This window comes from Fistularia commersonii, chromosome 2, assembly GCF_037954325.1.
Source record: "Fistularia commersonii isolate RoL2024-O1a breed Wild chromosome 2, RoL_Fcom_v1.0, whole genome shotgun sequence".
NCBI lineage: Eukaryota > Metazoa > Chordata > Actinopteri > Syngnathiformes > Fistulariidae > Fistularia > Fistularia commersonii.
The window spans coordinates 20629853-20657786 of record NC_141285.1 but is presented as its reverse complement, the minus strand read 5'-3'; the positions used below and the strand labels follow the sequence as shown (position 1 = coordinate 20657786).

The following is a 27934-nucleotide window of genomic DNA, read 5'->3' as shown; positions in this document are numbered from 1 at the left end:
CACTGGAGTTTATTTCATGAGTTTTCTTTGGGGTATTTTAGGGAGGTCATTTTTAATGTTGTGACTCTTCAAAAATCAATGATTTCCAACAAAAGCCGCACAATGTGAATGTTTAATTTACATCTCAATTTTTTTTTTTTTTTCGGAAATAAAATAACACACTCCTACGACATTCTTATAGGAGGCAATCCCAGGCTATAGTACACCGAAATTTTTCAAAAGGTAAAAATAATGTCATTAAATGTAGTTCACGTATTTGATTTTATGTGATTTTGTGTTAATATAATTTATTGTGCTATCAATACTATCGGGTCCGTGTCTCTTTGCCACGGGTGCCCCCTGTCGATTATTATAGTCGCAATTTTTATTTGACCCAATGAAAATATAGTTTGTTGAGTCACTCTGAGAACACGGGGTAAGATCCAGGCTTTTGATTGGCCACTTCTCTTGTTGCAGCACACTACATGGGGGTCTAACCAGGCAACGAGGAGGGAGGGGATATTTCAATGGCTGCCAGTAGCACTCCAAAATGCAAAACTCCGGACTATCCGCTATATTTAGACAGCATTAGCAACGCGAATGTGCGGGGGACTTTTTTTTGGTAACCAGCACTGCCACTCGAGCAAATTCCGCTCGGGAATTTATTTCTTCTGTTGTTTCTACTGTGCTTTACGTACTTTAACCGCCGGATCTGTGCGCGAGTGAAAGATCAGGCCTAGCCGGCTTGCTAACAAACAAGCGGTCGATGAGCTACTCGTTGGAGTTGAAAGGTACTAGTAAGTACTGCGGATTTCTTTTCATAACCACCATTTGTACACTTTAATTGGTCTCTCAAAAATGTGAATATTTGATTCTTGAACCCATATGTTAAATGCAAAACGTCCGACATTGGACGGGGTCAAATATGAACTGTTAACTTACGTTAGATTAGCAGCGACATAGCTAACGGCTAACTTTATTTGAACTTCACAAGTGGGAGCAGGCCTAGCTACAGTTATTACACGGTATGAAATGCGCAAGTTGGTGATTTCTGTAAGTGTTCCACCGGATAAGGATCGATCCCGCAGAAATCCATAAAAAATAGTCTGTCGTGTTTCACGATGATCACACTCCATAATGTCATTTGGGAGATCCTGTGAGAGCTAGCGACCTAGCTATGCTAACTTTTTGTGCTGTCAGTTAGTAGTTGACACTATCTAGCTGTCGTTAAGTTCATTAAATTATTCGTCACTTTGTACTGTCGGTCTAACGGTTTTAGGTACATGACATGTGTGTTTAATGTAGATCTACGCCAATTAAGCTGTAAATTTAAGACGTGAATAGATTCAGGCGTTTTACCTTGACGTGATGATATCTCAATCCTCTGCCTTTCTCTACAGGGAATATGTAACATAACGCAGCAGTCATGACATCCAGATTTGGTAAAACATACAACCGTAAGGGAGGGGAGGCCAATTCAAAATTTGAAGAGGTCTTCTCCAATAAAAAACCTACTTTGACCACCAAATGGGGGGAGACCACTTACAAGGCTCAGCTGGGGTCCAAACGATCTCTGTTGAAGTCAGATGTTGCAGAGGTTTCCAAGAGACCCAGGCTTGAGGACAGCAGTGATGAAGACCCGTTTGGATTCGACAGTGATGACGAGTCCAAGACTGTCAATGAAGGGAGTGAAATGAAGACTGTTGCTGTGCAGGGCAGTGGGACGGTCACCGTTACGACTTCTGCACAGAGCACAGCCAGCTCACCTGCTACAATTCCAAGTAAGTACTGAAAATGTCATTTCAGATGGTGTATATTTTGCTACAGAGAGGCCTTGTCATTTCCTCATGTATCTCTGCTGTTTACGTGTGCTTATCACATGTAACTTTCTGTGTTCACAGACAAACAACTATCTGAAGAAAAGAGTGTTCAAAATAGCAAGCTGTGGTATAAGAGTGTACCAGAGAATGTTCAGAAGCCTGTGTGTGTGACCTCTTTGTCAAACACATTCCCCTCTGATGATCAGAACTCCTCAGGAACCCAGAAATCTACCTTCACGTCTGCTATAGAGACTTCCCTCAGACAGTCAGGCGATGCACCAGGCGGTAGTAGAGACTTCCAGACCTCCTCATCTTACGATGAACTGCTGTCAGAAGAGATGAAAAGTTCTGAGCTGGAGCCTCCCACAGAGCCTCCGCCTGAACCAGTGGACAACATCCCGCCGTCTCCTTTCACCCTAAGGGCTTCAAATTGCAAGAAATACCAGCGGCCCAGCCGGTCCGACAAAATGTCCTATGAAACAGCTGAAAGCGACAGTGACATCAACAAGCCCCCTGGAACAGTGAGTGCCCAAGGTAAACCTAACAATGCCCTTTCTGCCACTGCAAGTAATACTGCTGCCAGCACTAAAACAGCAGCCAAACCTGCAGGCAGGGGTGGCGGGAGGGTACGGGACTACACAGTTTTGCACCCGTCCTGTCTGTCGGTGTGCAACGTCACCATCCAGGATTCTATGGAGCGGAGCATGGACGACCTTGTCGCCCCAGCTGCTCCTGCCGACCTTGGAGAGGCAGGTCAGATGAAGAAGAAGTCGGATGGTCCGCCACCTAAGCACACAAGGTACAATGTCTGTATTCTGTTAATGCCTTAATAGCATATGTGCAAGGGATGATTGCATACTAGTCTCCGTGGAACAAAATTGGTTGTCATTTGGGTCTCAGTAGTTGTATACAGAGACAAAATGTAAATAGACAAATAACATTCTTGCAGTTTTACAAAATCTATATCTATAGCTTTCTAAGCTGTTGTGAATCCTGTGCAACGGAACAGTCTGCAATTAATCTTTTGCCGTGGGAAGTGGCATTGCTATTACAAGGTATGACTTAAGAGCCTTGAGTGGAGGCTATTTTTGTCATATAAGGGCTGCGAGGCATCTATGCCTTCATTAGATTAATATTAAAGCGGAGCCTATGTTCGGCTCCTCATTTTTAAGCAAAAGTATAATAAAAGCAAGTGTTAAACTAAATGAGTTGACATTTAGTGTAATGACACATTTTTGGCATAGCAGCAACTTGCACATGTGGATAATCTACATGTACCTTTATCCTTATAACTGAAAACTATTACCTTGTACGGCATTACTGAAAAGACCAGAAACTAGTAACTTAAGATCTGCCTAGGGTATCTGCTTTTATAAAGTCTACCTTCAGATTCAGCCCCCTTTATATAGTGACTCAGCATTAATGCCAAATAAACAACCCTCCGTCTTTACCAATTACCTTAAGACAACCAATGTTTTGCATTTTCAGCACCCAAATTAGTAAAGAATGACAGTTTTCCAAGGAATTGCCGATTTAATCTATAACTTAAACAGCTCACCTGTGTGGCATCCTTTTTACCTGGATGTCAAATCAGCGTGGTGACTACTTTAAATGCAGGATTAAGAGGGACACTCTGCCCATTTTCGACTTTGTGCAAGCGTATAATTTCGATCACCTCAGAAATATTTTTCCTATCTTGATCATTAGATAAACATCATAACATGTCAAACAATAGAGCATAAAACTGCCTTTTCACTTATTCATTCACTAAACTGCTATTAAAGTGTAAATGTACTTGATTTGCTGTAATGATCACATTCTGACATAAATCCTACCTCTGTAATGAACACATACTTACATTTGCATGAATGCTTGACTTAAAAAAAACTTCAAATTTAACTTGTCCAGAATAGTCTACTATTTCTGCAGTCACCAAGTTTTCCCTAATTTGTCGATATTTTGAAAATAAAGAAATTTATTATTGTTGTTATTTGTTCTTGTCAGTGCTCTCATCATCCATGTTGTTTCAGATACCGTGATTGAAAAATAATATAAGACCACCAAACTTATGGTAACTCTCGCCCTACCTAGATTTAGACCTGCTCAGACCAAGACCAAGAAGACAAAGACCGAGACAAAGCTGGAGTTCTTTGGCTTCGAGGACAAAGAGGACCAGGAGGGCGACGAGGGCTCTGACGTCGGCACAGCAGGCAAAAGTAGCTATAAAATCAAATACTTTGGATTCGATGACCTGAGTGAGAGCGACAGTGACGACGAGAACGCCCAGGCCAAGGAGAAAAAGGCCAAGAAGTCTGCAGCGGCGCTGGCTGCTCTGACCTCCAGCGTGGACAGCCCCCACACCAGTGACTCTCAGGACAGCCAGGCCAGCAGCAATACAGGTAAGCCCACAAACCAAGTTCAGCAGAAACAAATTTGCCTGCAGATTTGTTTTTTTTTCCCCCTCCAATGTTTGTCTGTATCATTTGCCTTTAACACATCCTTGTTTTCTGCAACAGATGCTTTTGACTTCTCTGATGACTCCAGTCCTGGGGGCACCGAGGGGCCAAAAGCACGCTCAGGGAAGCAAACCGACAAATCCAAGGAGGGCAGCAGCGGCCTCAAAAAGATCTTCAGCGGACCCAAAAAGGTCTGGGAACTATGATTCATTCGTGCCTCTGCCTGCTTTTAACCTGCAGTTTAAGACTTATTTTTTTGACAGTAAATTTTATGTTCTTTTCTTAGCTCCACAAAGAGGATACTTCATGGCCAGATTGTGTCCGAGGGGAAGGTCATGGGGGTTTCGGAGTGACTCTGCACCCTTTTATGTCAATCTCAAAAGTTCTCGATCCATCCGGACCAATCATGACCTTCCTCTTGACAAAACTTGGCATTTAATTAGCATTTCTTTTAATTGCATCGATGTTCAGTCTCATCTCTGGAAAGCAGTACCCAACATGTCTGGCGTGGTCCTCAAGAAGATTAGAAAAGACAAGCAGGCAAACTGTTGCATTGCGATGATGATTAATATCGATAAGTCAGCTGGCACTTTGCATGCTGACGTTTCAGCTCATCATTTGTGAGGATGAGGGTTTTTTCCACAAACAACCATCGCTGGTCCCCCTTTTGGGTCAGCTCATCGAAGATGAGACCGTAGGTCTCAGTCAGTGTTGCTATAAGTGTCACAAGTAACCCAATTAACTCAAAGTAGTGAGTGAAACACTTATTATATGTATTAAAGAGCATGTATTTTATACCATTTAATGCAGTGTAATGCCTTTGTCAGCTCACAAAAACACTAAAAAATAAAATTTAGAATTCACCAGCCAAATGCGGGTACCCCTTCGAGGCTAATCTCTTCATCGAGAAAATAACCGAGGGAGCAAGCCGTCTAGTGCCTGATACTCTGTTGCCGATTTATCCCTCCACACCAAAAACAGAAGATGGTCATCCCTGAATTCGGAGCAGGAGTGGCGTTCATGGGAAATAACCGCCGTGCGCATGAAATCCGAGACCGCGACGGGAAACGTGACCCCCGCGAAACGGACCGATGAGGAGCGCCGCGTTCTGTGTCACGGAGCCGCACGGTGCTGGTGTACCGCTTTGTGGGCGATGGAGAAATAAAAAAATGGACCTTTCGGGCTCCCGAATGGTGAAACCAAGGCCGACTTAAAACAGGAAGGGGTTAAATGAATTAAATCATGCGCTCATCCAGAGTGACAGATGTTTGACTGCTGCCGTGTGGCCGATCTCATTTTATATCTGAATTATTCCGTTCCCTCCGTGCGTCGTACCATGCTCATGTTTGCTCTGTATCACGTTTTTTGCAGCGGCTTTGGGTTATTTGTGGCTCGTCTCCCCGATTCTATCTCCGAGGCTTTTATGTCACATACAAAACCCCGCACATTTTGTTCTCATTATATAATCGCCGCATAAATTGTCATTTTCTGGAAATGTTTTGTGCCACTTTAGGGACTGCCGCACACAACACTAACGCAGAGCCTTTGTCTTAGTCAATAGCCATGATTTGCTGTTTACAATATTTATATGTTCGCTGAATTGCAACAAAGGCTTTGTCTCTTGAATGGTTTATTGAGATTTACGCGGAGGAGTTCCCATGTATTTTCCCGACTGTCTGAATAGATTTCCTGTTTTAGGTGCATAAATATGACTAGATTTTTAATTTTTTTTTTTTGGTGGAACGGCAGGTTTGCATCAATAGGCAATTAAATGCACACGACATCAAGGAATCAACCCGTAAATATTTGCTGAAAGTCACTTTTTTAACTGTCGCTGTGTTCCAGTCCCCGGCCAAAGCGGTGTACAATGCTCGACACTGGAACCAACCGGAGCCCGAAGAGATTCCTGCACCACAACTTTCCCGAGCTCCGGCTGCTCCGGTAAAAATCCCACACTGTACTCTTCCTTTTTGTTTTGTGGTGGTTGGCAAGAGGCTTACAAGGGTTTCCTTACCCTTAATTTGTTTACTATCGTCCAGCGTGGAAAACAGACTCAAGAAAAAAAATCAAGACTGTCAGCATGATTTATTGATTTTTTGAAAAGAATTTGATTGTACTGAAGTTTTAAAATTCTGATGCATCCCTACTCTTAGTGGTCAAGTCACTAAACGTTTTGGTCCCGCGTCAGAAGCGGGCCACATATTTGTGATGATAAAAAGTTTCAACTTTGAACACTAAATAAATGCTCAAATTGTTACCGCACAGTCCCTCATTCCTGGCTTTCCACAATCCAGGCCTCGTTTTATCAGCCCATTAGCGGTCAATACTTGGGTTTTAATTGCGCTAATCAGTCTCTTTCACTTCACGTGGGCTCGTTTTCCCGGAAAGTGAACCCGGGCTTTACTGAATATCCATGTTTATTTCCCGCACCGAAGTACATGTTTACTTTAGAGACTAGATAATCACAGCACGGCAAGTGGGATTGAAAGGTTGTCGTTAACTTGGCCCTACCACATCTGACATCCGTTAACAACACTTATTAAAGACTTGTGTGCTTAACAGACTATTCAGATGTAGGAAATTCTGCAGACACGTCATTAAACAGATTTTGTTACTCTGGTATGAGCTCCATCTCTCCGCCTCCCCCTTTCCTTAGGCAATTTTGTCAAGCGGCAGCAAGGACAGCAACTCCCATAAAGATGACGGCCTGTTCAAAGCCCCCCCGCCCCCGCCCAAAGTCATTAAATCAGAGACCATCCCCACGCGACCCAACCAGGATATTGTCACAGCTCTCAAATGCAGGAAGGAGCACAAAGAGGTGAGTTTGCAGCACCGTGACAAGGCGCCTTATCTGGGGCTGCAACCAATGACTATTTCAGTAGTCGAGTCTTCAGATTGTGAACTAAGCCAAAAAAACAACTCGTATTTATATTTGTCGTGGCAAAGAATTTTATAACAAAAGCCTGTTAAACAAATATTCAATTCACTGTTCGACAAATATTGCAAATAGCAACGAAATGCTTTTTCTTTCCCTTGAACAAAAGTACATTTTGTGCAAACCACCCACAGCGAATGACGAAAGTTTGATAAACAAAATGACTTCTTAAGAGTTGCGACCGGCGATGAAATGAACATTTTCGGGTTGCATCACGTACCAAACGCTCCCAATCTTTGTACCGCCAGTTTCACGTTTGCCTCGCCTTAGCCGCCTCCGCTCTTTCCCACTTTCTTCAGTGGCTCAAAGATTCGGCAAAATAAGGATGTCTCACTCTAAGCCACTTTAGTTGGCTATGGTGAAATATCATTTAGCATGGCTCCGCATGCCGCGGGCAAACAAAATTAGTCGGCAGCCAAATTTGCCGTCTACCAGTTGTTATTACAAACTCAAGTCAAATCTGTTTAGATCGCATAATCTTCACAACATGGATTACATAGTTTGTTTTTTTTTTTCAAGCTCAAACAACACATAATTAAACCACACGCTAAGAATCGAACCAAAAGCGAATAATAAAATGCCCACTTTTATTATGGTTTGTTGGAAGATGCTGTCGAAGCAGATCCTAAATAAATGTGGTAGATGATTCTTAACTGTCAGGCCGCAATGCCTGAAGGCACCAGACGTATTGCCCGGAAAACTCCGTGTGATGATTTAAGGAGAGCTTTTCAATGCGTTTTTCTCCGAGCAGAACCACGAGAACACAAGAAGTATTTTAAAATATGGCATTTAATTTATTTTGATCTGGTGAAGAGAAAACTCGTAAATAGTAATAAAAAAAAAAAAAATAGTGACTAGTGGAAGTAGCTGCCAGTGACAGCGTTTTAACAGCATTTGTCACATTCAATTTTTTTTAGTCTTTTTTTTTTTTTTCTCCCAGTCAAGGTACTTAGACCCTTTCAGTCTAGGTTATTCAGTAGAGTGCTATCATTCATTTTGAAGCATGGTCTCAAGATTACCTTGTTTATGAACATGGCAATGATGGGTACTTATCTTAATTTCGCCTCGGCCTCAGCCATGTCATTTATAAATGGATCCTCTGGCCACAGATCAGGGTTCTGAGCCACAGATCTTTCCAAGCTACAATGATTTCAGCTCCGCTGCCACCGCAGCTCCCGGTGTCTCGAACTGAGGTCATCCTCCCCCGGTGACATGCTCGAGCCGACTGCCAATATCGGCGAGCAGAGTCAACTGCAGACCGTACTCCCAACTCCATGTGCTAAGCTGTCTTGATAAGTGGCTTCGGCGCGGTCTACTTCTGCTTGGCAGATGGTTTTAACATTAAGAGCTATTATCTTGTTGCGTTCGCTTTTATCGAAGTTGATCGCGCCTTTTGGACCCGTGCCCTCCGTCCCAGCGAGCGGTAATTATTGCTATTCTCTCTCTCTCTCTCTCTCTCCCCGCCAGCTGTACACGGTGGTGCAGCACGTCAAGCACTTCAATGACGTAGTGGAGTTTGGGGAGAATCAGGAGTTCACAGATGACTTTGAGTACCTGGAGACGGGGCTCAAGAGCAGCCAGCCACTCAACACAAGATGCCTTAGGTAAGTGGAATAAAACACCTCTTCCTTCCCAGGGGCTTTTTATGGAAGAAGTAACGTCAGGGTAAAAGTTTTCTTTTTTTACTTTGTGACACACGTGCGGTTTTTCAATGGGTCCAGAGAACTCGATTGAATTGAGTGAGCGGTGCAAGCGACTGGCAGCGATCAAACAACCGCATCATCTGCATTTGATCTCTAAAAGCATTGAGATCAGCACTGGCGTGCATATTCATTCTTTTTGATGAGCTTTCACTCTTAAACAGTGACAAATATAGAGAAAATAAAATGAAAGCCTAAAACCTGTGTAGGTTAACTACATTGTATATAATTTAAAAAGAATAACGCAAAGCAAAATCAGTATTGTCATTGGTAATGGATCTTTCAGACGCCTTTTAGCTGTTCATATTTGTGTGCACAGAAGCTACCGTTTACCATGCAAACTCCAGAAGATAGCACAGAGATAATTCCCAAATATTAGTGCATATTAAAGTATTAGCTGGCTTGCAAAGCGTTTGTGATAGCAGAATTGTTAAGCTATCACTAACACCTGTAGGCATTGGTACCATTGGAGGGGTTTTAACTGCATGTGCAAGGCAGTCGGAAATGTTTTTTAAAAATACCGATAAGTTGCCCGAGAGTGAAAAACGCAAGGTAGTTTGTCAACTTCAAATCCAGATCTTGTCCCCCCCCCCCCCCAAAAAAAAAAATTAAAGAATGCACTTATAAAATTAGACACCGCCATCTGAGCAGTCAGCTGTGCGTGCGTGAATGCATGCATGCGCGCGTGTGTGTGTGAGGGATGACATTTCCAATCTATCAGCCAGATTCGGGTGGTGTATTTGTTCCAGATTCTCGGATCCAGACAGATTAGGAGAGAACAGGAATCTGAACAGAAACAATAGCATTCCAGCAGCTTTGTTTGCCTGACCCCATAACACTGATACCACCGGGCCGAGTTCTACAGTAATGAGACATGTGGTGTTTAACCCTATCATGTCTTTATTATACAATATATTAAGGATAAGGATGACAAAATTAATGTTATTTTTTGTGCCTCCAATGTCAGTTCTTTTTTTCCCCGCGTACCAGTTCATCTACATTTTGCCTTTTCCTCCATTTCCTCATCTCTGTCTAATTTTTCAGAAAAATGTGCAGAATTGTGTTTGTTTGTTTATCAGTAGTCTGATGATGTTTACAACTGTTCTGCTGTTTAAAAAAAAGGAAGAAAAAAAAAACAAAAAGACAGAATCCGCTGGAGGGAAAAGGGAAGTTGGGGTTAGATTGTAATCAGAATAAACCAGAGATGGGAATCCAGCTTTTTAGGATGTTTTGTTTTTGTTTTTTTCCCCTGTCTACCAGCGGAGAAAATAGGTCGGTATGACAAAGTGGGAATATGAAACAATTTATTGTAGGTGGGACTCACAAATAGTGGACTGATGCAGGAGTTGGAAGCAGGCTTCCGCTCGCTGTCTCTCGGTTCTTGAGTGGAATAGGTGTAACGTTCGTGTCTCATCCCCCGCAGTATAATCAGCCTGGCCACACGCTGCGCCATGCCCAGCTTCAGGATGCACCTCCGGGCGAGGGGGAAGGTGGCACAGGTCTTCAAGATGCTCAGCGACGCGCCGCAACACCCGGTCAGTCTCAACTTCTTTGTCAAAAATATCGTCAAAATGTTCTGTTTGAATGTGATATTCCATTCAGGAGAGGTTGGTAATTGAAGGTTTGTTCCTGCAAATACGGGGGGCTAATATTGCCCTAATGTCAAAACGCAGAGTGGATGTTAAGCTACCGTGCAAGAAAAGGGGAATGGCAGCACACCAAGCAATTAGTAAGGAAGGCTTTTAGCTCAATTCCACATTTTTTATTGAGCTTTTTCAGCACTTTTCTCAAATCTGATGGTCACTTTGCGTACATTTGCCCCAAGCTGCCATTGTTCAGATCAGTATTTTTTGTTAAATTCTTTTTAACTTTTTCGTTTTTTTTTTTTTTTCTTCCCTTCCTCGCAGCAATTTTAAGTGTTATTAAATCGATAGCAGTGCTGGATACAACTGTAATATTTGTGGAGGAAGGTGTGAGGGAAGTTACGGACAAAAAAAAAAAGACAACGAGACAATACAACTCCATTTATCTCAATTAGGTCTGCAGTGGAGAGTGCTGTAAACCCGAACTGAGGCTTTGCTTGAGTGTAGTAGAGCTTGCCAGTTTGTTATATACGGCACCTTGATATTGTCTGTTGTCTATGTCCTAACATTTGGCAGTGCCAGTAAAAAGATCTTTGTTTGTTAGCTGCTTATTTCTGTTTAGTTCACACTAATGTGACTTGATTGTGCTCATTCGTAAAATGCTAATTACTCACACAAAAGCCACAAGGTAGCCCAAAATTAAGGGAATTACTGTAAAAAAAAGCTGTTTTTTTTCCCGGTTTATTACCGTCCTAGTTTTTTGTCAAAAGAACCGGAAAATGAAAACGGGGAAAGAGTAGAAATCGCGGAAGCTTATTCAGATTGAAATGTTCACATGGTTATAGTTTTTTTTTTTTTTTTTTTTTTAGTGACGATATGCCCACTTTGTCTTTAAAACCCCTGTATGAGCTGCTCAAGGCTGAAAAAGTGGTCTCTTATTATTTCGTCAGAACCTCGCTCTGTGCACCGCCGCGCTGATGTACATTCTGAGCCGCGATCGTCTTAACATGGACCTGGACAGGGCCTGTCTGGAGCTAATGATCAAGCTGCTTGAGCTTGACCAGGACCACTCAGCCGACCAGGATCAACTCACAGCCAAGGAGGTGGCAAAGGTCAAGGAGAAGATTAGAAAGCTGTGTGAGACTGTCCACAATAGGCACCTGGACCTGGAAAACATCACGGTGGGTTTCCCGGGAGCGACACCATAAAAAATTCAAAAAAAGGCGTATTTAAAAAGACATTGCAATCACCGTATCTAATGTCACTGCTTTTTTTGTCTTCGTTGTAAATTGCATGTTGATGTTCCCGGGATATGGCTAATTACAATTCACGAATGCGTCTGATTTTGATGACGAAAGACGGCAGGGACTTCCATCAAGATTTTTTTTTATTGAAACCACTTATCATCTTAGCATTTGCGAGACTCAAATCAGCGATCTGATTAAGGCATTAGCTCCTTTGTGGTTGCTATGTTGAAATGACGGCAATATCCCATCTTTTTTTTTTTCTCCCTCTCGGTTCCCCTCATTATGTAATCCTCATCAGCCTGATCAAAGTACTTTAAAAAGTAAATATTTGAGGAACTGGGCAATATAATCAAGTGCCGATAAAACTGTTTTCCCTGTGAGTAGATTTTTTCTTTTAAATTTCAAATGAAGAAACTTGGGATTCTCTTATTTTGATTTGACAGACTGGTCATCTCGCCATGGAGACACTGCTTTCATTAACGTCGAAGAGAGCTGGGGATTGGTTCAAAGAAGAGCTCCGGCTGTTGGGAGGCTTAGACCACATAGTTGACAAAGGTAGGTGTTTGTGTGTGTGTGTGTGTGTGTGTGTGTGTGTATATAAGTACGGGGGGTGCTGTCTGTGTTCACAGTGGACAGGATGTTTTCCACAGTTGTTTACAGAGATGTGTTTAACCAGGTTGTGTGTCAAACTTGTTGGGGGCGATGTCGCGGCCTGGATGCGCAAAACGGCCCGTTGATTGTGTGTGTTGTCGCTGTAGTTAAAGAGTGCGTGCAGAACCTGAACCAAGAGGAGGACAAGGAGGACCTCGTGGCATCTTTATGGGGGGCGGAGAGATGTTTACGAGTGCTTGAAAGTGTAAGTGGTCCTTCCGTTGAATTAGTATTTTCTTTCTTGCTGAACAGGCCTGGTGTTCAAGGACAACAGTAATTAGAAAATGCAAGACCTCGCTTTGTTTGCTCGGGTGAAAATTGACTTTGGGTTTTATAACCAAGAAGCAATACTGTGACCAGGGCAAAAAAAAAAAAAAAAAAAAAAATGGGTTAATCAGTTTATTTAAAAAGAAAGAAAAAAAAAAAGTCCATCCACTTTTTATTCTCGTTAGTCACTTCGGGGAGCCAAGCATGTTATTGTCGCAAAAGATAAATAGCCGTTTAGTCGTCAGAAGGCGTCTCAGGCGCCTCCCAGGGCTCAGAGGCTGAGACTAGCTGATTACCAACTTGGAATAAATTTGCCCTCCGCTTTTCACTGATCAATGTGATTGATCAACACTATGAAACCAAAATGCAAGTTTGCTCTCATGTTCGGAGCCGTGTCGAAATTGGTTTGATTCCCCCCCCCCTTTTTTTTTCCTGCCAAAAAAGGTGACGGTGCAAAACCCAGAAAACCAGGGTTACCTGATTGCCTACAAAGATTCACAGCTCATCATCTCCTCTGCCAGGTATGTCCTTCATACATTTTTATATTATTATTTTTGTTCTTGTTGACTTATGTCAGGCTACAAGGGACCCAATGCCTGAATGTGAGTTTGCGACATTGATTTTTTTGTTCATAAGAAGAGTTGCATTTATGTATTTTGCAACTGAGTTAAAGCACAAAGTGGTTATCCGCTTTTTCAACATTTTTTTCATTTGGTTTTATCAGTTTTCATCAGTGAATCACCTGATTTTTTTTTTTTTTTTACACAGCCCTAATCTAGACTCATACTGATGCAGAATTCATTATCCTAACACCTATTTTAGTCAGTCATGTGTCCACAGAAGTCTCAGGCCCTTCATTACACAGGGGTTAAATAAAACAGCATGCGGCAAAGACTGGAGTAATTGAAAACATTCATTTCTAGCTTTACTATCACTGCCATCTTTCAGAAATACTCAGATATTGTAAAATTGGATGCAGTTTTTTTCAGTAACCAGAATATGACTGATTAACGCGAAAGACACTCTTTGCTTCTCCGGTTTAACCCTGCCTGTTGCTACATCTCATCATCCACTTGTTTTTTAACTCCAGAGCCCTGAGGTACTGCGAGGACATGATCCAGAGGTACAGCCGGGCGTTGAACAACAGCTCGCTGTCGTCGTCAGGCGCCGCGCTGCCTCACTGTAGCTTCAGCAACGTGGGCAAAGCCGTGGAAGACTGCATGAGGGCGGTCATAGGCGTGCTTCTCAACCTCACCCATGACAACGGTGAAATTCCGATGCAGTTTTTTTTTTTTTTTTTTTTTTTTTTCCCGTCGCTTATTGAATGGCGGCGCAGTGAAGGCCTGTTCATATTGTTGTGTCCATACCGAGGTTTTCACAACCAAAAATCAATGGTTGGCCACGGGGAGGAGAACGAACATAGTTAATAATTGACCATCTTTTCCTCCCCACAGAGTGGGGAAGCACAAAAACAGGCGAACAGGAGCAGCTGATCGTGACAGCTTTGAATTGTGTCCTCTGGGTCCCACGCTTCATCCCCCAGGAGCAGCGCTTCGACGTACGAGTGCTGGTAATGAACTTTTTTGGGTTTTTAATTGTTTCGAACCCGCCACGCCCCCATCCCCGTGCGCATCTTCGCCTTCTTGTGTTCAAGTTCCGACTGCGTTCCCTCCTCCAGGGTCTGGGCTTGCTCATTAACCTGGTGGAGTACAGCTCCAGGAACCGCCACTGCCTGGTGGACATGGAGTACACCGTCAATGACAGCTGCCTGGAAGACAGCCTGATGCAGCCCGCTGACCCGGTGCCGACGGACCCCGCGGTGGAGTCGGAGCTGGCGTCGCCGAGCGCGGCCGAGGGCGTCGGAGCCGACAAGGAGAAACCCAAGTCCTCCGGTGCTTTGGCGGCTCTGGTGAAGGTAGCACTTTTCGCCGAAATAAATATTTTACCAGTCATGTCCCCTCCCCCTCCTTTTGGCTGCAGGAGATTTTTTTTTTTTTTTTTTGTTTTTTTCTTTTGAAGTAAAAATTTCGTGAGCAGAAACAATGAGAAACGGGAAAAAAAAAAAATCAACAAATGCGTTTTAGTTCCCCCCCCTTTTTTGTCCTGGAGATATTTTTGAACATCACTTTTAGCAATGAATATGGGTATCGCTCCATCATCATTTCTAATTTCCCTTATGTACCACACACTGCTACACAACCATAAACCAAGCCCTTTGGTGCTTCCTACTAAACTTGGCATTCCGAATCGTATCACTGAACCGCTCCAAAAAATGCCGAGAACCGGCTAAGTGTAAATCAATGCACATTCTGTGAGGTTTTGAAATCCAAGATGAAAGAACATTTCATTAATCATGATTTATTATTGATCACCCAGCTGACTCATTAGCAGGAAGTTTTTAAAGGAATTATATTTTTGATATTATTTTTTCGATTTTAAAATCAACCCAAAATGCCTTTGCACCCATCAGACCGTGTTAGGGTTTTTTTTTTTCGTTTTGTTTTTGGACCAGCCAAAACAGGTTTCTTGACCGTAGCATCAAAAAGTAATGCAGCTCTCAAACTTAACAGCATTTCTAGTCACTAAAAGGCGTCCAAGCAATAAAGTTTTATATCCCTAGATCTTAAAACTGTCACTAAATCTTGTGAAACACGTTGTCAATGCAGCAACATTGACACATATTTAGATATATTTTTTTTCCCCATCCAAAAATTTAAATTTTTTTCAGTAAATATTATTTCAGAAAACGCCCCGCCCCTTTAAAAAAACAAACAGCATAAACAAAAGCACCTATTTGTTAATGTGAAGCTGTTCGTAAGGTCTCAGTGGCTTTTGTGTCAGCATTTCAGTTTCTTATGTTGAGTTTTGGATTTTACATCTTGTTTATTCCCTTTTCCCCCAGCTCTTCTTGGAGAGGGAGCGCGCTGCCATCCTGGCGGAGGCGAAGACCGACGACCTGATCAGCGAGGCGCCCAAGCCAGCGTTGGACCAGAGCGGAGAGTGGCAGGAGACGCTGGGAGAAATCCAGTGGGTCGCTGCCGAAACCACCAACAACAGCCAAGCCGAGCAGAACGAGAGCGAGAAGAAAGAGGAGGAGGACGAAGAATTGGACCTAAATAAAGGTAGGCGATTATCTCCGCGCGAGAGCAGATGTTTGTAGTCTTGGAATCGGGACTGGCGTGTCGGCTGTTGCCAACAAGCGGAGTCTCGCGACAAATTGCACACACCAACCCCCGGAGAGCCTCGACTCTCGGGCAGATTGGTACGTCGGAGTCGGCGCCGGAGCGGTATGTCGGACCTACTGGATAAACACCAGCGTCATCGGTCTCAGTCTGTGACAAGCTTCCGCCTTAAAGAATAAAAGATTACCCATTTCAGATGACTGGCTGCGTTCAAACTCCTTTCCTTCTCATTAAATCAGCTGTTGCTGCAGCGACTTTGGCCGCCGCCGAGGGTAGCTAAACAGCTGTTCCATATCTCGGACGTTTGGCAAAGCCCGTGTCGCATTCATCACGCTTAGGGTGGCACGTCACGAGCGGTGCATCTCTGGAACTTGTTTGGTTCTGTATTCCAGACGGATCCTGATTCACGACCAAAGAATCAATCTTTTTTTTTTTTTTTTTTTTTTTTTTAAACTCCCCCTTGTTGATTTGACTGTGATTATAGGGTTGCTTTGTGACGTGAAGAAACTTATAAAACGACATTCTTTGGGAAATGAATAGAGGACGAAGTTGCCACGGTAGTTTTTATTATCAGTGATTATGTGTACTCAATCACCACACAGATTGATGACCTCCTTACCTTTGTGAGAATGGAGTCCCTGTGTAGTTAAATAGCATTCGTTCTGCAACGGCTCTGTCAGAGGACTGCGTGACAAGAACCCAAAAAAAAAACACATCGGTCACAAAAGAAGGCTCTCATGCTGTTAACGGCCGGCAGATTAAATCGAAAATTGCATCTCGCAATAATGAGAAAAATAACACATCATCGAACCGCTCATTATGACGTCGCTGTTGAACTTCTCCTTCCCCCTCCCCTGTGTCTCCTGTAGCCCTGCAGCACGCCGGCAAGCATATGGAGGATAGCATTGTTGCCTCCTACACCGCACTGCTGCTGGGCTGCCTCTGCCAGGGCAGCCAGGTATGAATACAGCGCACAGGCTAATGCGTACACGGTTGAATTTTTATTTCATTTTATTTTACCCCCCCCCCAGCTATAGAAGCCTGCATAGTGTGCTAACTTGCCGTTTTCTTCCCCTCAGGTTAATGTGACTACTGTGAGAGAGCACCTACCTAAGGGGGATTTCTCCATCATGACGGAAATGCTGAAGAAATTCCTGAGCTTCATGAACCTCACTGTGAGTAAGACAGCACGGGCGGACCTGTCCTGACAGCCGGTTCTCGTTTTTTTGCTGTTTTTTTTTTTTTTTTCCCCACGGTGAACCCGAGACTCAGGAAACACGATTTGCTATGTCTGCACAGCCTTCGATCCGATATGTAACAGCTCCATTGAATTTGGTTTCCAAAGATATTTAAAATGATTTGTACCTCGTGGGTCAGCAAAAAAGGAAAAATCTGATCAGATTCTAAATCGTGATCCGACTCGCTGTCTCAATGTCAGCGTGTAAGTAGAAGATCAGATAAGACGGTGTGGCAACTAATATGTTACCCGCATTTGGTTTCTGTTTCACAATAACTCCATGTAAACTATTGCATTATCCTTTCGTAATAGTATCAGTGTGTGCTAAATGCAAACTGCTAAAAATCCCAGCTCTTTAACGCAGCAGTCTTTGCAAGCAACAGGATTCCTCGATCTGAGTTTATACACACACATGTTTCGGGGGCAAAAAAAAAAAAGGCATAATTCCCGCACACCTACACAGCAAGAGAAGGCGTTCACTACGCCTCGCTGCTCATCCGAAAAGGTTCTCGAATTGGCCGACGAGCCACTGCGGGAGGCAGTGTTGTTTGACAAAAGCTTAAACCGCCGTTCGCAGTCCAAGCAAACGGACCTGGACCCACAGTGGCTGGGTCGGGTACAGAGACGCAGACGCTATCGTGTTTGTGATCCAGTAATCGATTTGCTGCGGTTGGAAATTCGGTTACAGGTTATGGATCGGACATTGGACTGACATTTAATATTTTGATTAAGTTTAATGCGGATGTTGCGGGCTAGCCATCGGTATTGATCCAACCCACATTATATTTCGGTTATCCATACAGTATTTTCATGTTACCTAGCTTTTGGCAGCACGTGCACATCTGACCATGGATCCGGTCGGCTCGCAATGATGCGTATCTGTTTCGTAAAGCAAAATTCGAGTCCGAAAAAGGCTGCGGGTGCCAGCTAGAAGTCTCAAAGCCATTTAAGACGCAGAGAGCACATTTTGAACAGAGCCCATTAAGCGCAAATGTGGTCATGAAAATGCTAGTTCCTATTAAGGACTCAGAGGGACCCCCCGGAACGGACATTAGAAAGCTCTCAGCAATAAAATACTATCACCCAAACAGTAAATTAAAAAAAAAAAAAAGTTCGCCATCACATCGTGTTTTAAAAAGCAGAGCTGTTGGTCTTCGCATCGCGCAGGCACAGCTGATGAAGTGGCGAGTGTGTATTAAAAGGCCCCACGCCTCACGGGCCAATTAGCTCCCATAAAACACTGCGACGCTAATGAACCATCGTAATACAATAATACCAAATGCGATCAATAAATAATCAGTCCAATGTGATTGTGCACCCACTACCGGGGAAGGTAGAAATAATTAAAGTTATAATATTAAACCGTGCCTCGCAGATGTGCATTTTGGCAGCAGCTCCCGCCGCAACAAAAACACGACCGTGGCGGCGGCCATCTGTTTCCCGTGCGCCGCCTTTCTCTGAGTTAGCAGAGGCAGAGACGTCCCGGAAGCCCGCGTCGTCGACGCCTTAAGACCGCATGAATGCACGAAACCCGGGCTCACACTGACGCCGTTGTGTTTTCTTGTATTGTCTCCCCACACAGTGCGCGATGGGCACCACAGGACAGAAGTCAATCTCGCGGGTCATTGACTATCTTGAGCACTGTTAGCAGACGCCCGCGCCGCTTTCACTGACTGCACATTTAAGGGATCCCCGGCTATTGTGTCGCTCGACCCAGCGGGAGCCACGGAAAAATAGGGGGGGGCCCCACCGGAGTCTTAGCAGCATTCCCTCCTCGACTTCACCTGACAGGTCCAGCCGCCCGCAGACGCGATCACTCTGAATCTTCGCAGATGAAGGCACACCCTCACGTGCCTGCAGAACTCTCCAAATGCGCGCACGCGTAAGGTTTTTTTTTTCACTCCCTCTCCGGAGCACAGCCTGAACCAAAGCCCCACTAGCTTGACTTCTTCCATCCCCCCCTCCAATCCCGACCCCTCACATCTCAATTAAACATATTCAGAGTCCGAAATTGTTGGAAAAGCTCCGAGCTTCAGCCCCCCGCTGGCTGAGAACTGGGCGAACGGCTCCAACCCAACCCAGCCGAAATCGTGGAATGTCGAGAAAATGAAGGTGGACGTCGACGACGGTGACGGGTCTCTCCGCCCGTCTGCCGATTTTTCCCTCGGTGGCTCAGCTGGAGCATCTGAATTTGCGCTCGTCCATATCAGAGCCTAGGGTGAAGCCATCTTTTTTTTTTTTGTTTGTTTGTTTTTTTTTTTTTTTTTTTTTTCCCCCTCAGCATGGAGGAACAATCGCTTTCACGGACGGCAGAATGATGTCCCTATATGTGTGTGGAATGATTTTCAGTGCATCCATTTACCCTTGTGCTTGCAGTTGGCTTGAATGTTTAAGCGAAAGAATATTTTTGATCTTAGATGATAATTTTCTCTCACCCCGGTAATTTATTTTTTTTTTGAGTAAGGCCCAGGAGTTGGACAGCATACTCTGATATGTTTTTATTTTGTTTGTTCGTTTGTTTTCCTATCCTCTGAGGGCATTTTTTTTTTTCTCCACCATAATGAATTGATATTATAGAAATTAGGACTGTGCAACACACAACTTTGACAGGATGTCTACTGTTCGACCGATAGTGGCAAATCACGAATACGGGATCCCCCCCCCATCTTATTATTCATATTTTACTGTGTTTTAGATTATTTAAAATTTTACTTAATTCAACAATGTACAATTGCATAATGAATTTTAAACTCACAGGTTTAGCTAATGTGATGGATTACTGTGTTTCCTCTTTGAATTTGTAATCAGAATTTCACCCTTTTTTTTTTTTAATGTATTTAATTTAATGTTTTCTCCTTTTCGTAGTGAGATGCTATTTTGTGTCTAATGTTTTGACATCGCGGCTCTGTTTAACGGCGCAGTGGCTGGACAAACTGTAACGGTGAAAGACTGCGGCCGGCGAACGCAAGGCTTTGGTACCGGAAACCTTTCCTCTCTAATGAGTTTGTCGAAGCGGTTATTTAAGCGCCGGCAGTGCGACACCGAAATCATCCGTGGCCGCGGTAGATCATTTCAGTCATGATTTTTATCATCCCAGTGGACCATCTGCGAGTTGGTCCACATCTTTGAAAGATAATGAATTTTCCATTAACATCCAGACAAAGGAAAGTAGCTAAGTTTCCCTTACCTTTTGTCAAGTTATAACTTTTTGGCACATACTCGAAATTAATGTATAGATTTAGCGCAGCTATTGAGTTATCTCAATAGAAATCTGAATTTTTTTATTTTTATTTTTTTTCCCCTATTATTAGTCAAGTGGACAAGAAGGTAAGCAATGGCAATCGGCGTTTCTTCAGCTTGCACTTGTAGAGGTATTTGTTTGAAAGAAAATATGATAATTAAAAAAAACATTTTGAAATTAAGTAAAAGTTGTTGACTATACAGTGAATCGATGTAGTTGGAAGCCTTAAATTCAGGTTTTAAAACAAAAATCTTGTTTTCCCGGCAGCGTTAGTTCATCCAGCCACCCGCAGCTCCACATATTTAACCCTTGTGTCATGAAGCGTCTCCATTGGGCAGCACGCCGCGATTATTTATTCTTTTGTGTTGTCATTTTACCTGTGATGATGCACCTGAACCTTTAGACATGCCTCAGTCGTCGTACTGCTCACACACACACACACACACACACACACGATCACCGATTTGAACGACAGCCATACCCGTAGAAGCAGATTAGCTATCTGGTTTGTAGGGCTTCAGTGAACTCGACCGCAACTCTTGTTCACTGTTAATTTCCTTTGCAAAATCGTGATCCTGAATGGAATTTTAGAATGTATATACTTTCCTGTACATAGCGGTTGATGGACATTTAAGATGCTTAGACTACTTTTTTTTTTTTCCCCTGAAGCTGATATTTTTATTTTATACAATATTTCTTGAGTTGTCATTTAAGAGAAAAAAAACACAAAAAATAATCGCAGGAAGAAAAAAAAAAAACAGTTGTTTGTACCCGTTTCAAGGACACTGTCTTTGGTTACATGTAAATAGTTGTATCTCAAAAAACAAAAAAAAAAAAAGTTGCTACTTTCAGTATACTGTGTTTTGTCCTTCAATTTTTTCACCGCCGGTCTTCCCAGCTTTCATTTTCAGACCTGTAAGTCGAGCGTTTAAGCGCATTTAAATCCGCAGGAGGCGAAGCATGTATTGAGTATTCATGCACGTCACAGTTCCTGAATGCTTTTATTGTTGTCGTCCCCCACTATCTCCCTGACAAACTAGCTCGGACGGAGTACGAAACGTGGTCTGTGTACTTAAGTGACGGCGGACATTGACACCCCTCTCCTCCCGTCGGTCTGACAGCCTGTCTGCTGTATGATAGTAACAAAAGATTCTTGTTGCGGCCAGTAACAGAGTCAAATGTGAAAATAGCTGAGGGAGTGAGGGGGATTTCCTGAAATAATATATGGGAACAGGTCACCAATTCCACGCGGCAACAGCTGCGTTAGCAGTGATACAAGTGGAGACAAATGCAATATTTGAACCTGAAACACCAGGCATGTCACCTTTGGCACCTTTGCCAAGGTCCGTCCAAGGGGCCTTATTTAGCGGTCTATTGAGTCATGCTTTGTCTGGTCCCTCACCCAGGACTTGTATGCCTTTGGTGAGGCTTCTATAAACCAGCAGATGAGTTGGCTCGGGATGCCTCTCAAACACCCAAGACGTGCCGGAGAGACTTTGTCTCGTCCCTGGGACCAGCCTTGGGATCCTCCCCCCGGAAAGAGAGGCGTGTCTGGGCCTCTCTGCTTCCGTGACCCCGGATAAGCGGAAGAAGCTGGTTGGAGATGCCGGCATGTCGTGGCAACAAGTGCGGTTAACGAAGTTGTTTATTTCCGTCTCATCACCCCCCAAGATGCAAATGGTTGACCAAACAGGTGGCAGTGCAGATTTGATTCCAGGTTGTTTTTTTTTTTCAAATCGATGTCAGTCCCTTCCGCTTTCATCTGCAAGTCGGACGCAGAGGTAGCGCTCGGTCTCCCCAAAGGAAGCGGATGAGAGCAAACACAAGCGGGAGAAATGTACCGTTTCCTATAGGTCAACAGGATTTATGGGTTGTCATCCGCTGAGAGAGAGAATGGGGGGCGTGATGCAGAGCACGGCGGCGGTGGAGGGGAAAAGAGTAATGTTTCCCCACCTGTCAATCAAAAGCCTTTCAGTGAAGCCTTGCAGCCTAAGGGGCAGAATACATCTGAATTTTGCATTCGCTAGCATTCATCCTTTCATCTCGGCTATTCCACAGCTCCACTCATTTGTCTTCACCCCCCCACCCCCAACCCGCCATGCACATGCTGTTTTACTCCTCTTTTAGCTACTTATGTCGGCATCTGCGCGGAATTAAGTATGGGCTTTACCCCAGCAAAACCTTTTTAATGCCGCACAACCCCGATCACAGCTCGTGCGTCGCGGCGGGTGAAACGATTCACCGTGCGATTAGGCATCGTGTAAATATTGGTTTGATCCATCAGTTTTTATGCATGCAGGGTTTCAGTGCCACTAGGTGGTGTGAGCACTCAGCCTCTGACTGCAGACTTCCATCTATACGCACATGTTCTTTTTTTTTTTTTTCTTCTTTTTTTTTTTTGCATCTGCTCATCAGAGGTGTTACCTACTGATTTCCCCTCCAGCTGTAAGAACCTCCCTCATCTGTGAGGAAATGAACAGCCCTGTCCGACTGATCCAGTAACACGCGCTCCTCAAAGAGCGCGCTGAAACACTTCTGGAAAAAAAAAAAAAAAAGGGGATTAGTTTGCCGACTGTCAACAGGGTCGGTAAATTGAAATCAAATGTGAGCCTTTTTTTTTTCTAAGCACGTGGAGCTGTACTTGAAACCCAGACGGGAACGTGCAGAAGCGTCCGTCTCTTCAATCGGTCTGATAACAGTCATGTGGACAGGATTTGGTAGGGGTTTTTGTTTTATTCATGTCTCAGCATTTCAAATTCAGGTTTAACAATCAAGGACACACACTTAAACCCCCTCCCCTTGCAGCCGTAGGAAAACCGGGGTGTTTAGAAAGTGGACCCTGCCTTCTGATCAGTCGTTAAACTGTGAGGATGCTGACGGACAAAATCTCTACACAGAAGGACAAAACGAAATAAAATCATGTTGAATGGATAAAAGAAATCCCTTAGATTCTGATCAAGTCTTAATTTCTGCCCGCCGCCCCAAGCTTCTGTCCCTGAAGTTTATAAAAGTAGTCTAATTTAAAAAAGAGAGAAGGTTCAATCACTAACTAGCAAAGTGTGGTAGTTATTAGTAAATATTGCAGAAAAGGGAGAAGAATATATTTGCACTTGTAAATTCGGGACTAATTCTGTGTGAATCATCAGGGGGGAGGTGCCCAGTCACAGCATCTGGATAGTTTCTGTGATGTTGGTATTTTTTGTTAATTGTCCAAAAAGATATTTCCAAATTAGATTGAAACTTTTATTGTCAGTTTTTGTTAACAAAAAACAGGCGTCAAACAGGAAGTACAGGATATATGGTGTTTACAGTATGTACAGGGAAGGGGAATTGCTTTGGACACAATATACAGGTGAATATATTATTTAGATTATAAACATGATATACAAGCATGTGTGCTATAGAAGTAATATACAGACTGAAGTACTATGAACATACTAGATGGATGCGTGCAAATAAAGGTACATGCGGGAAGGAACTGAACAAAATGTAAAGTGGATATGTACAAATTGATGTAGGGCTATGCAGGCCGAGGGTTGTAGTTTGGCCTGTAACCAGGTGGGGTTACCGGGGGGACAGAGTTCAGGAAGTAGACCGCTCTGGGGAAGCTGCTCCTCGGTCTGCACATCCTGGTCCAGAGACTCCTGAAGTACCTACATGAAGGCAAGAGGCCAAAAAGTACCCTTACCAGACTGTGACACTGCCCATTGGGATGATCTCAATCTGAAGGATAGAAGTTGGCCTGGATGGCCGAAGACAGTTGCCGTTCCTTTGGCATCCCTAAGAACTGCCAGTGAGCCTTTTTGACCAGGCAGTGTACCAGAACAGATCTTCCAGGATGTGTTCTGAAGCTGGAGTTCCAAAGCCATCCCATGGATGTGGTCATGCTTGCCTCCTCTCTCCTATAGAGGAGGGCGTAGTAGTTGTCGGTGCTATTGGTGGGGCGCAGGTTCCGTCTTTTGGATGTTTTCCATGTCCCAAATTTGGAGGCATGAAGTCCAAAATCCAGTTACCATACTATCTTAACCAAGGACCTAAAAGTAACGTGGTTGGACAGTCATTTCCATTTTTTTTTTTTTAATTTCTACTTATGCAGCTTCTTTTTAGTCCTGTCGGACTGATCTCATGGCCGAAAAAGCAAAATATGATTTCAGAAATAGCTCACTGGACACTGAATAAGACTAATTGTTAAATATTTTGAAGGGGCTTTGTGTGAAGACCGGGGCGGTTGTCAAAAGCATCTTGTTGAATTCGACCCACGTAGCCTACATCGTTAGATTTAAATAAAAATAATAATTCAAAGGTCACAAATTGTTAGCGTTCAAGATACCACCTTGCGTCTGAAGATACTAAGAGCTTGGAATGAGGTTACAGATACTAAGTAGTTTCTGCAGGGAAATGCCCCAAATTATAGTTTCAGACTACAATATTTATTGATCATTGAGTGAGGACTGGAGTAAGCTCGCTCTGCTTGGTGTCGTGCTTTGGATCTTCCATTCACACAAATCTATAGGTTGCGATCTGTCATGTCGAAGCAACTCCTTCCTTTAATTGTTTTAGTTGAACCCAATTATTATGTCCTATATTGACAGTCGGTTAGCATCAGGTCCTCTGAGAAAACGGCCGTGGCTGGCCTCATGTTAAACGCCCAAAGAGATTGCCGGAATCGACTCCGGTGACTCATAGTTTCAACTCCGTGCCGGAGATAGAGGAACCCTGTTGCGGCCTGAGGATTTGTACGTATTTACTGCTGCAGTGGAAAAAAAAAAAAGAAAAAAAAGACAAAACAACCCCCTGCTTTTAAAGTCTGGGTGTTGATTTATGGAGTGAACAGATGAAGTCAGAAGGGTGAACGCCGAACCTGAACCCGGTTGTATTATCTTGCAAATTGCAGGAAAACCTTGAAGCATCGCGCTGTCAAGCGAGTGAAGAACTTTGACCATCGTGCTCCGGAGAGGTGGTGACTGCTCGGGGTCACTGGGGGTTCATTTTTGCATTCAGTACTTTTTTTTTTTTTTGCCCAAATTGCCGCGCTACCTAAATGGATGCTTCTATTGTTTACTCACTCTCTCACAGAGAAGGTTGCAGGTAGAGAGGAAGGCAGGGTTTTTTGTTTTGTTTGTTCCCCCCCCCCCCAAAAAAAAAAAAACACCTTGCAATAAAAGCAGCGAACAAAGACAACACACGCCGCGTTACACGTGGAACAGCCGCCCCACCGACATCAACTCACCCCCGACAAAAAAAAAAAAAACCAACGGAAAAACACAACCCCATCCACGGGCAGGTAACCGCTGCTTGTTTACTCCTTCCTTCCCCCCCCGCGAATCGCTGAGTAGCCGGTCAGAAAGACTCGTCGGCCCATCTGTATTCCTGGACGTGCGTGACTTGCACTCTAACGGAAGGCAGCTTTGTCCACCTGCGAGCCAGATGAGGAGCAGAGCAGTGGTAGTATTACTTCCATCTACTGACACTGCCTATTGCCATTCTCCACCTTCAGGCAACAGCCAGCTTCCATCTGTATATTGCAGCAGGTTGGCTCAAGAGTTGGTGTGCGAGTGTATATAATCACCATCTCTGCGCTTGCATACGGCAAGGGAAACTGCACACGCTTATATAAAAGTTTTTCATTTATGCCGTTGCGTGACAGTCCGGAGCAAAGTGGTATACCCGTGCAAATCACACACAGATAGAAGTATTTCCCTTAAAAACCTCTCGCTTTTTCACACACGTTCGGAAGATGATATCGAGGGAAAAAAGGCTGAATGGGTGGATCGGATTCAGCGGTAACAACGCGGAGGTTTCACGACCGTGAACCTCGATTGAGAGAATTAAAAATGGCCTTATTCGAAGCTGTACGGGCATATTGTTAATGACCTGATTTCTCTAATTGAATGATTAATGGATATTTGATTCAAGAAAACAATTAGAAAATGCTGTTAAGGACATTTTTCAGGCTGGAAGCTCTGAGAAATTGCATTTTGCAACACCACTTTCTGCCCAATTGAGTTTCTTGACTGTCTGCGGATGTATAAATCTGCCTTTGGCTTCACGGCGTGCGGTAAAAATACTAACAAGTTACTGTCTCTGTTACTGGTGACTATTAATACATTTTTAGTTGATTCAACAGCTCTGTAGCATCATCATCCTTGGGCCATTTTTAGACATTATTTCAAGCGGGGATGATCAGACTCACATTTTTTTTTTTTCTTTGGAAGGGGTCGGGTGGTTCTGCTCACACTGTGTGTAATTTATATAACAGTGTTTTTAAAAGTAAATCAGCAACCCAGTCCAGTCACCCTCTGTTTACAAACCAATTCTGAATGTTTGTGCTCACGTTGACATTCTTATGCTAATGAGATGGACTGATGACTATGCTGATGACACGGTTGTGGATCTATCAGCTCCACAGGAGAGCTTTTCTTTTCATTTCATTCAAAAGTGGGCTTTTTTAGACTAATCCTACACTTTCTTCCAGTTTCTGCGCTAATCTTCGGGCAAATCTCGGTACCTGCTATTCTATGTGGGTCACGTGTTTGCACTTTTTTTTTTCTTTCTTTTTAAAAATGTTTTTTTAATAAGCCATCGTCCTGCCGGGGCCTGAAGATGAGAATTTGCTGATCTGGCAAAGACACGGATTGTCTTTATTTTCACTTCTTAAATAACACCCCGTCCCCCCCAAAAAAAGAAAATTAATCCAGATGCATGAGGTGCATGTTAATATCCAGACTAAACTGTGCCATACCAGTTATGGGAAATACTTTAAAGACTAAACTTTCTCAACTTGCAAAACCCAGCTGTAAAGCAGATTCAGATCCTCGCAGATTAGCATTCCTCAAGAGATGATTCATGGATGGTCTTTGGTCCATAATGAGAATAATTTATTAATGACCGCATGAACAAGGTTGGTGGAATTTGCCTCTGGCGCTGCATGAAAGTAGCTCAACTCAATGTATCAAAAGTACAGAAGGCAGCATCTGGCGGAGCACGCAAAATTAAAGACGCAGTGCAACATTTCATGACAGAACGACCGTCTGCGGGATAATGGAAGGTGTGTGCTTTCGGATTCAACACCGAGTTCCAGCACAGTAATAATCTGCAGTGCCTCCTAGAGGGTGTCAGCTGGAACAGGTGGCGAACGGAGCGAGAGGAGTCGGGCGATGTTTGATGATTTATTGACCGCGCCGGAGCAACAAGATCTGTTGTTCCTCTCTCTGATGTTGGCCTTCAAAAAACGCGTGGCTTCCTACTTCTTTGCCGGTTAAGGGGCAAAACCGCGCAGGCCTGGAATGACCGTAATTTCCGGACTATTAGGCGCACCTCAATATAAGCCGCAATGGCTAGCGGCTAGCCGATCGCTATCTCGGGCTTCCTCCTGCGCACTAAAACCGTCAAAGTCGTCTTTTTCGGTGTCGGAATTGAACGGACTCAGAATTTCCTGGTCATTTCATCGGTCCGATGGGATAAATGTTTTAGCGGCGTGAAGCTCGTTAGCCCCCCTCCCAAAAAAGTACATATATTAGCCGCAGCGTTGTTTACGTGAAAAAAGTAATTACGGTTAAAAAAAATGATTTTGTGGAAAAAAAGAATAAGACAATGAATGAAGTTTGATAACAATTCGTGGCTTCTTAGAGATTTA

The 27934-nt window shown here is 43.6% G+C and overlaps 1 protein-coding gene across 2 annotated transcripts; it reads left to right on the top strand.

Moving 5' to 3' along the window:
- The first annotated feature begins 488 nt into the window (after window positions 1-488).
- wapla (WAPL cohesin release factor a) lies at window positions 489-21152 on the top strand. 2 transcript variants are annotated; one of them, XM_086172115.1, is made up of 20 exons: window positions 489-770; window positions 1380-1760; window positions 1881-2598; window positions 3891-4198; window positions 4316-4446; window positions 6101-6196; window positions 6912-7073; window positions 8658-8794; window positions 10314-10425; window positions 11424-11654; window positions 12164-12275; window positions 12479-12576; window positions 13083-13159; window positions 13729-13904; window positions 14093-14208; window positions 14317-14553; window positions 15541-15760; window positions 16690-16778; window positions 16900-16995; window positions 18640-21152. In XM_086172115.1, the coding sequence occupies exons 2-20, from the start codon at window positions 1406-1408 to the stop codon at window positions 18703-18705; spliced, it is 3537 nt and encodes a 1178-aa protein (XP_086028241.1). In that variant the 5' UTR covers window positions 489-770; window positions 1380-1405; the 3' UTR covers window positions 18706-21152. The 2 variants fall into 2 exon arrangements, with proteins under 2 accessions (XP_086028241.1, XP_086028231.1); XM_086172105.1 differs by having other exon boundaries at window positions 502-776.
- The last annotated feature ends 6782 nt before the right edge of the window (window positions 21153-27934 follow it).